This window comes from Gadus morhua, chromosome 23 (assembly GCF_902167405.1).
Source record: "Gadus morhua chromosome 23, gadMor3.0, whole genome shotgun sequence".
NCBI classification, from domain to species: Eukaryota; Metazoa; Chordata; class Actinopteri; order Gadiformes; family Gadidae; genus Gadus; species Gadus morhua.
In genome coordinates this window covers 15,433,279-15,443,278 of record NC_044070.1, presented here as the reverse complement: position 1 = coordinate 15,443,278, position 10,000 = coordinate 15,433,279, and the positions used below count along the sequence as shown (strand labels likewise).

At 44.5% G+C, this 10,000-nt stretch overlaps 2 protein-coding genes across 7 annotated transcripts in view; both read left to right on the top strand.

Moving 5' to 3' along the window:
* The window catches only part of ropn1l (rhophilin associated tail protein 1-like), a 9,513-nt gene extending 5,471 nt beyond the window's left edge, over positions 1–4,042 (top strand). For 3 of the 5 annotated variants that reach the window (XM_030349614.1, XM_030349618.1, XM_030349617.1), the window contains 2 exons: positions 1,029–3,573; positions 3,743–4,042. In XM_030349614.1, the coding sequence (XP_030205474.1) occupies positions 1,029–1,155 (127 nt within the window). In that variant the 3' untranslated portion in view covers positions 1,156–3,573; positions 3,743–4,042. The remainder of the gene's footprint in view (positions 1–1,028; positions 3,574–3,742) is intronic. The other 2 variants (XM_030349615.1, XM_030349616.1) reach the window with 2 other exon arrangements.
* Positions 4,043–4,928: 886 nt separating this feature from the next.
* The window catches only part of ankrd33ba (ankyrin repeat domain 33ba), a 17,196-nt gene continuing 12,124 nt past the window's right edge, over positions 4,929–10,000 (top strand). Inside the window, exon 1 of one of the 2 annotated variants that reach the window (XM_030349276.1) lies at positions 4,929–6,004. In XM_030349276.1, coding sequence (XP_030205136.1) covers positions 5,546–6,004 — 459 coding nt within the window. In that variant the 5' untranslated portion in view covers positions 4,929–5,545. The remainder of the gene's footprint in view (positions 6,005–10,000) is intronic. The other variant, XM_030349277.1, reaches the window with a different exon arrangement.

Below are 10,000 nucleotides of genomic sequence, written 5' to 3'. Positions count from 1 at the left end.
CATCATATTGTTAGGCGCTCATATGTGTTTCACAAGAAAACCCAAAATAAATGCCTTGGTTATTACGGAAGAGTTTATCTTTCTGTCTAAGAAAGACAGATGGCGCAGAATGGACAGATTGGCTACACAATACAATTTTTTTATTTTGTCCTATTATTTTGACAATTTCATTCTTTTATTTTAGTTTTTTTCGTTTTAAATTTTTACAACGACACTAATAGCCTACTTTTTCTTGCTTTCCTATACCTTTGTATTCTCTATCAGTGACTGTGCGAAACTATGGTGCCGAGAAAATGTTCATTGCTGCTGGTTTGTTGGTGGTAGTCCCTGTGTGAGCAGATGGTACAAGAAGTCATTGCTTGAAATCTTGTACCCTGCATCTCCCACCAAGACTGGCCTATTGCACAACCCTCATGCTCTTTCCCTGAGTCGGGCTCATGAATCCCCTCGTCTCCAGAGACACGATGAATTTGGCAGAGCAGTGTTAAGAAGAGAGAGAGAGCGAGAGACATTAAGAAAGAGTTCCAGTAAAAGAGAGAGACGGCGGGGGTAAATGGCGGGCAGTAGATCATATAGCCAGCTGCCAATAGACATAATGAGAATAGGGCCATAGTTCAGCCGTGTCTTTCCCAGAATGCTGTCTTAACATCTATCTGCAAATATAATTCACGGTGCTTCTGTAAACTGGCCTTATGTAAGCTAAACAATTGGAGATACGGATGATGTGAACAAAGATGTACTGTGATTCAGTGATTCCCAGTAAATGCCTGTGTACTATTGCGTTGTGTGGGGTTCATCTGAAAGTCATATCTGATCATTGAGGCAGTTCTTGGAAGACACAACCAGGCCGAATCAGTACCAGGTGGGCCGTCTTTCAGCGCTTATGTGCGCTCGCGTACGAACTCACTGTGCGTGTGTGTATCCCAGGAACACCAGCCACCTGTATGTGGACATTTATGTCATGTGTAAATCAACCGGAGGCATTTTACTATTTTATTTTTTTCCTGTTTCGTTTCCTTTTTGTCCAGGGCGCTGCAGGGGGGAATGGTGAAGCCATCGGACTTCGTTCATCTCGAGAACGTGGACATGTCGTCTCCTGCCACGGTGACCTCTGAAGGGCCGTCTCAGTGTGCCGCCGTCGCAGAAGCCACCTAGCATTCGGGTGCTTTTTGGTTTTAAACGTAAACGAGAGAGAAAGCTGAACTTGCGTGTCGAGTCGGGCTCAGGGGGGGGAGACCCCGCTGAGAACGGACCAGCGATCAAATTTGTGTGTCCTCGTGAAGATTAGGCCTACATGTAGATGTGTGGAGGATCTGGTATCCATTTGAAACAGCATTAAACAGCGTTTAATGCTGTTTAATGCAGCATTAAACCCCCCAACCCCCAGATTGCATTTGAACCTTTGACCTAACCGCATAATGTTCTCATCGATCGGATGTCAAACATATTTCTATGGGGGGCATATTTCTATGGTGCTGAATCGGGTGCATCACCGACGCCATAAGTTCTTGGGGCATTGTGAAAGAAACTGCCCGAGGCCATGGCGGAAGAGGCGGTTATATTTGACCTTTGGGAGAAGGAACCTCTATGCTCTGCGTGTCATTTGTCTTGCGAGCCGAGTGTGTGTTTCTCAAGAGTGTGTTATTTTATCCCTGAGTTTTTTAATGTAGACATATGTCTTATTTATGTCACCTGATTGAACAAAATATGTCAATAGTAACTTATAAAGTTTATTCTCCATTGTGAGGGTTAGTATGAGGATTGTGTTTGCTAATCTGCACAAACAAACCCAACAAACATCCGCATGCACACAAACACACACACACACACACACACACACACACACACCACAAATCCCAATTAAACAGAAAAGCTTGGTGATTAAAATTGCTTAATTGCTACTTGTGCTCCATTGACATTGTCCATATTTGAGTAGGCTGCGACAACATTGTCTCTAAATTTAAACGCATTCGCTTTGCCAGAGCTCTCTGAATATAATCAATGTTTTTCATCCCACGCTATTAACCAATCATAGCAGGAGTTTCTAATCAAGACATTCAAATGCGGCGTCATTAGCCCTGATCTGTAAAGAAGATGGGGAAGAGAGGAACTGAGTTAATAGGAAAAAATCTGCTAACACACACACAACCTCTTTTCTTTAAACACACTCAGCCCAGCTTAATTCCGGCCCTCATTTTGGCTTCGCACACAAACATAAGCAAACTGTTCTCACAGATTCTCTCCTCTCTCATTCTGATTTAATCACTCAGTTACACACACACACACACACACACAGAGGCGTGTTTGTGCCGAGGTGCACACTTTACAAGAGATCTTTGTGAGGCGGCCCAGCTCCAGGTATGTCGAAAGCAAAGAGGGTTGGGGGGGGGGGGCTGTTTTGGTTGAGTGTGGTTTTAAGGAAGGAACCACGGTAGGACTGAACCAGGGGTCCTAGGGGAAGGCATGCAGAGACTTGCCTGACTCCCTGGAAGCAAAGGACTCTTTGTTAATTTATTTGTTTAAACATGTGCTCACAGGCCCAGGCAGTGCTCTGGTACGTACACTAAAGAGTAACTTTAATCCTAATTTGGTTCTCCATACTCTCTTTCAGCTTTATCCTATTTTCATACAAATCGTTCTCTTTTGGTTTGACCTCACAAAGGGAAAAAGCCACACTCTGTTCGTAATTTGAACTCTGCGTCAAGGTTACATTGTACTAGTTCTCGCCCTGCCTGGTCGTATCCGAACAGGGAAAGCAGAAGCAATTTGCTTCATGGTTTTAATTAAGGCCCGACAGGATGTGTGCGGGTAGAAACTTGTTGACTGAAGAGAACCCTTTCTCCACATGAGAGGAAGACGCTTGTAGACAACAGAGTTGTAGAAGACTTGTGGCACGGCATGGCGCCTCATGTTGGTATTTCAGGTATTCGGTTGAAAAATAAAGTAAGAAAACAATAGGTGTGTAAAGTGAATGAGGGGAACACAATATGTTGGGCATTACTTTGTCTCTGGCACCTGTAATCTCTGAGTGAATGTGAGGTGGTGCTTGAATACATTCATCTTTTGTTTTATTCACTAGAAGAAACAGTAGAAAGGTTATTTATGGATGTGTTTTTCTGTGTGGTGAATTCTTTCCTGACTGGGACTGTTGATGGTGCCGGTGAAAGCACTGCTTTTGCGGAAAACACGTGGATGTGGTGCCCAAGTCACGGTTTTATCATGACATCACTGTCTTCAGTATCTCATAGCCAACAACACATGGGCTTTGGGAATTTTGTGGGTTATCTGTTGTCTTGCACCCTTCCATTACAAATGACAGACAGGCCGGGGCAGGTCCTACCACCACCGTGTCCGTGACAAACATTACAAGGTCACAGACGAGGATCGAGGTCAGCGAAACAGTTTCAAATGCAGAAATCATATTGCTCAAGGGTTAGATGACCCATAATGATCTGTCACTTCTTCTGTACTTAGTTCGGGGTAATGCAGTGAATACAGAGACAGCAGAGCCTGACTTCAACAGCATAAAAGCCACACATACGGCTATACCTTGGCATAGCTGATGAGGGACATGTAAGTACACCTGCAAAGCTGGTACCTATGGCAATGATTTGTGTGTGTGTGTGTCTGTGTGTGTGTGTGTGTGGGACATAGGGGAATCACACCCAGAGTTGTGTCGGGCTGTAATTATGGATACACACTGGGATTGTTTTGCACTAGGATTTTTTTTCCTTTTTTCCAGAGCAGATGTGAGCCAGCTAATAAAAGGCCTGTTAATCAGCGGAAAAAGACAAAAAAAACAGAAGCCACGCATGTGTTTTGGTGCCCGCACTTAAACAAAGCAGCTGGTTCCAGCCGTATATATATAGTGTACCAGCAGGGAACACATGGAGCAGTCAAAGGATTAACCGCAACAACACTAATTTATACATTTGTTTCTTTGATGTAATTTAGACGTAAATAAAGTATCGTGTTTTGAAGAACTACTCTAGCGAACCTAATCTCCCTTTGGAGTGGAATAAAGTCTGTCTGTTTGTCTGTTCGTCATTCTGTCTGTCTATCTCTCTAACAATTCTATCAATTTATCCTACTCTATTCTATTGCATACGAGAGGTAACATTGTCCTCAGTTTAACCTGGTGCTCTTCAAGGAGGTGTGAGGCATTTACACGAGGAGCTGCATCAGCTGACCCCGCACTAATGGTGCGAAACGCAGCAGCTGTGGCCTGAAATGAAGAAGTAAAAAAATGACGTCAACGTATTCTGCCACCGCTGTCTCTTCTTCGTCCCTGCTTTTAATCAAGGAAATTGATGATCACTTTTTGAAAGATGCATTCAATTTAAATCTTAATTATTTCAAATATCGGTGCTCTTTAACTCCCGACTCTTCTTATTACAGTGACACCGTTGCATTGTTTTATAGTACATTGGAAAGGAAATCGGTTCACATCTGTGACACAGTGCCCAGTGCACTATAAAGAACACACTGTTTTATATGACCCCTAAGGCTGTTAGACATGGCCTTGTCCTTTTGTCTAACTTTTGCCCTGCAGTGCTTTCTATGGGTAGGAACCTCTGACCTTACATGAGACAAAAGAAAATCTTACAAAATTATTCACATGCTTGTGGTTGTGAACAGACCCCCTGGCCCCATCATCTATGAGGTAAAACAATACACTGTAGGCCTATGAGAAGACACACCCAGGGTCTGCTGTCACTCATAGCGTAGGCCTATGTTTCCAAAACAGATTAAGAAAAGCATGTTACATAAGCATAATTTAGTTTTCCTTCTTCAACTATGGAAGAGTGAAAATAATCATTGCCTCTAGCGCAATATTTGTACACTGAGTCATTTTAATTTGACAATCTCAACAAAAGACTCTTAGCTCCTCCAACAGAGAGTAGGATTAATCCTCATCAGAGAGAGAGGGGGAGGAGGGGAGAGTAGAGGGAGAGGGATCTAACCGGATTAGTGGCCACTACAGTTTACCAGGCGTCTGTCTCTCTGCGTTCTGCATGGGACGGTCGTGTGTGTGTGCGTGTGTGTGTGTGTGGTGTGTGAGCACTGCAGTTTTGCTCACACTGCATGCTACACACAAGCCAGTGAGCCATTCATCTACGGAGTACACTTGTTTGAAGATCTTTTTTACTCCAACCAACTTTTCTTTTTGGGACGTTTTCATTTGACTTTTAACCGCTGTCAACAACTCTTCGCGTGGATCTTTTTAAACATTTATTTATTTATTTATAGGCCCTATTAATTTATTTATGATCGTCTCACAAAATAAAGTGTCTTTCAACACGCCATGGCGGATTAGTGATAACAATAGGGTTTAACGGACGTTTTGCCCTAATTTTGTGTATTTACATAGAGAGTACAAGAAAGTTTCAGCAGCTTCGCTTTCACGGCTTCGCTATCCGGAGCGGTGATGCTGTGAACAGAGAACCAGCCTCCCCTTCCTCCCCTGCTGCCCGATGCACCGGGAGGTGCGTCTCTCGCTCGTCTGTCTGTCCCCGAGGACACTGAGCCAGGGTCCCGGGGTTAGATGGTGCTGATCACGGACGACAGGGATGGAGGCAGCTCCTCGACGCGCGGCAAACACGCACCACATCTCCAGTCAGCGCAACAACAGCAGAAAGCTCCAGCCGGGAGAAGCATCGCCCACGTCCACCCGGTCATCGCGCCCGGTTCTGACCAGGACCATACCTATCTCAGCTCCTTAAGAGAAAGCGACGAACTAGAGGATGAAGGGGACGAGGACAACGACGATGACGAGTTCGAAGAGATCGATTTCGAGGACTTGGATGACTCCCGCAGCATCGCCTCGGACGACTCCTTCTACCCGCCGGAAGACGACGTGTTCGGCGGCACGCCGTCTCCGGAGTTCGCCGAGCCCCTGTCCCTGTACCAGGCGTGCTGCACCAACAACGCGGCGGTCGTGCGGATCATGGTGCGCCAGGGGGTGGACGAGGAAGAGGTTCGGAGGAGCGATAGGAACCACCGGGTAGGCTTTCGATGGGTCATGAGGGATGAGTGGGAACACCTCGGATGAGTAGTTGTTGTTTTTTGTTGTTGGTGTCGTTTTGATCGTGTTTGGTACACACGTGTGATCGTGATTATCTTTGTGCCATTTATTGGAACACTGATTTGAGTATGGCCGTTCAATACACGCATTATTCCGAATGTGTAAGTACGCGCAAAACGCACCACGTGTGAGAGATGAAGCGCGCGTTTTCAGTGTGACCACTCATATGGGGCAGAGGCGTTTGCATACGCAGATTACTTTCAGAAACTAAGCCTACAAGAGCTCGTACGAGTTAGGGGATTTTATATCTTCAAATGTCTAACGTCAGTCACACTTATTGGATGCTAAGATTATTTGACACAGGATTTGAAGTGTGAGGAGGGCTCTGTGTGTGCATATCAGGGCTCTATGGAAGCCATGGGGCAGGAACTCAAACAGTAAACACATATTGGGATAGGTGGGGCCTGCTTACTCCCTAGCAATTTATAGGTATTGAAATAAGTGGGCTCTGGTGACAGTAGTGGCTTATGTATGACAAAGTAGTGGCCAGTAGTGGCCAGGTGTACGAGAAAGGGCCTCGACTGTTCTCTGTATGATACCATCAAGTGTGTGTGTGTGTGTGTGTGTGTGTGTGTGTGTGTGTGTGTGTGTGTGTGTGTGTATGTGCGTGCGTGCGTGCGTGTGCCCGTGTGTGTTTGTATGAGATTAACAAAGTAATGGCGTTATAATGCATGCAAAAGAGTGACTTGTATGACACATTGACCATCCAACTAGATACATTCGAAATTCAGTCTTTACAGAGCTTATTAACTGATCTCTTTTTACCTTTCAATGAAAATGATATTTAGAGCCTGCAGGTTTACAGTCACACACAATTGAACCCACAAGGCCAGCACAATGAGATGATGCCACCGTGAACCAAACATGGTACAATCCACAGAGGATTACAACTCATGTACCCGCACCATGTTACATATTGAACAGTAAACGTGTGTGTGTGTGTGTGTGTGTGTGTGTGTGTGTGTGTGTGTGTGTGTGTGTGTGTGTGTGTGTGTGTGTGTGTGTGTGTGTGTGTGTGTGTGTGCGTGCGTGCGTGCGTGCGTGCGTGCGTGCGTGCGTGCGTGCGTGCGTGCGTGAGTGAGTGAGATTAACAAAGTAATGGCGTTATAATGCATGCAAAAGAGAGACTTGTATGTGACACATTGGCCCTAGGTAATATAATGCTCTACTTTTCCATCTCTGCTTTTTGTTTCACTCCTAATGTTCTGTCAATAACATCGGATATTGCTTGTCTCTCAATTTACTTTTTACCCTGAGCGTGAAACTATGCCTACAGAAGCTCAGCCCGTCGTTAGTTTTACAAGCGTAGAAAGAGCCCCCTTGAGCCCTCTATTGCACTGTGAAAATACAGTCAACAAAACATGCAATCAGGCGTGTGTGATAGTGTGTGTGTGTGTGTGTGTGTGTGTGTGTGTGTGTGTGTGTGTGTGTGTGTGTGTGTGTGTGTGTGTGTGTGTGTGCGTGCGTGCGTGCGTGCATGCGTGGTGTGTGTGTGTGTGTGTGTGTGTGTGTGTGTGTGTGCGTGTGCATGTGCGTTTGTGTGTGTGTGTGGGGGTTTTTGTTGTGTGTGTGTGTGCCTATTCTGGTACAGGTGTATGTGCGAGTGTGCATGTTAGAGATGTTTGTGGTTCTGCTAAACCTACACATTTTACTGCATTTACAATGGGCAGTAAATGGAATGCTCCATTAGGCCCACTGCTCGCGTTACATCATGTTTAATCACACATGCACCGACGAGTTTGCCTTGGCTGAGAATATTCAAGTCGTTTTCATCCACAACCAACTGAGCATTCATCGGTTTGCCCTATTTTACACAAATAAAATATACACACAGTCTTCTATTTTTAAATAATTAAAGTGCTACATTAATGCTCAAAGCTATATTTTGTTTCTGAAATGGTTAGGCCTTGCTCCTCTTAGTGCATATGCTGTTGAAATAAAATGGCTCAGTATTTCCTCATTAGTAGGCATCAGAGTATATATTGAAGTTCGCATCCAAGTACACATCAGAGTACACAGAGTACATATCAGCATACATCCAGCTACATATTAGAGAATATATCCTGTATAAGTGAGGTTACATCACAGTATATTTTAGAGTACATCTCAGTCTCTAATGGGATCTGGATCTGGAGTCCTGGCAGAGGACAAGAGCCAGCGGAGGGGGGGGGGGGGGGGGGGGGGGGGGGCTGAATCTATCCTAATTAGATTGGAGACCCCATTCGTTTGGACATTGAGCAGATAATCTAATACACCAGTAATGAACACTAAGTTGAACTGGTGGTGGAGAGCCTGTACAGTCGGAGCGACCCCCAACCAAGCCCTGCTTTTCGATAGCCCATACCCCATATATCCCGCGCGGCGCAACCCTTTTTTCTCATCTCCATTCCCCCCCCAACCCCCATCTTCCATGTAACAGAATGGGCTCTGTGTAATGTGCTGATGAGGTCTTCGTCCTGCAGGAAGGAAGAGCGCACAACAGAAATGACATAAGTCGAATAGCATGCATGTCATTAAATGCATGGAGGGTCGCTGTTGCGCAACACTGTCTGCTTTATGCCACGGGTTTACATCTGGAGAGAAAGGGGATTTATCGTTGACTGTGTGCCTGCTTGTGTCTGTTTCTTTGTGTCTGGGTGTGTGTGTTTGTGTGTGTCTGAGTGTTTTAGCTATTCAAGTGTGTTTGAGTATTTTAGTTTTTTAGCTATACGCAAAGCTGTATAGCTATGGATTTGTAGCTATTGTTATGCTACAATGTATGCATATTTTTTATTCTGCAATAATGATTATGTGGCGAAAGTATAGGCACAACACCACAACAAGGTGGCTTTTAACGTGTGTGTGTGTGTGTGTGTGTGTGTGTGTGTGTGTGTGTGTGTGTGTGTGTGTGTGTGTGTGTGTGTGTGTGTGTGTGTGTGTGTGTGTGTGTGTGTTAAGGAGAACTTATTTGCTAATGGTCAGCAAACCTCAGGTAGCCAGATGCTCATCAAAAAGATTAAATCCGAGGCCCTTCTGTTACCTTTAAAAACAAAAGCCTCCGGTTAATGTTTCAGTTTAAATAGATATTGTTACATTTTTGCAGGCATGATCTTAATATTTCCCGGTTAAGCTAAAAGAGTCATTGCCTGGATATAAATACTTCTTTCTTGGCTGCATACTGCCGTTGAACATGGCTGAAACACACAAGGGTGTTTTCATGTGCGAGGAGACCTGTAGGTTGGATGAAAACTGGGATGGCTGTTATGTATTTTGTGTCCAGAAGGTTTCACTTCTTATTTGCATTTGCCGCCTCAAACCACGGCCAAGCCCAAGGAAGGCACAGAGGATGCATACACACATAGACCGTCAAGCTGAAGCAGGGTTTGTGTAAATAAATATGCTGAATAATAAATACTGTATATCCTGCTAGGTACATAAATGGAAAGAACATCATGTTTTCAGATTCACATTTTCTTCTGGTTACTTATAAGGTTGTACTACAGATTTGACCATGGTAAACAGACATCCATTGCTCAAGGTCAGCACAACTTAACCCCTTGTCTTTCGCAAGTTGTGTTTTTAAAGCTATGCGGGTTGACTCCAACTAGATACATTTGAAATTCAGTCTTTACAGATCTTATTAACTGATCTCTTTTTACCTTTCAATGAAAATAATATGCATGTGTGTGTGTGTGTGTGTGTGTGTGTGTGTGTGTGTGTGTGTGTGTGTGTGTGTGTGTGTGTGTGTGTGTGTGTGTGTGTGTGTGTGTGTGTGTGTGTGTGAACCTGCCTGTGTGCAAGTGTGTATGCAAGGTCATGGCTTATGGCAAGTATCAACACTGTCCTCAGGTTCCTACTGTATTGGATTGTGTGAGTCTTCTTTTAAGTGGGAAGGTTTTAGATGACAGAATTCATTCCACTTTGACACATCAACTA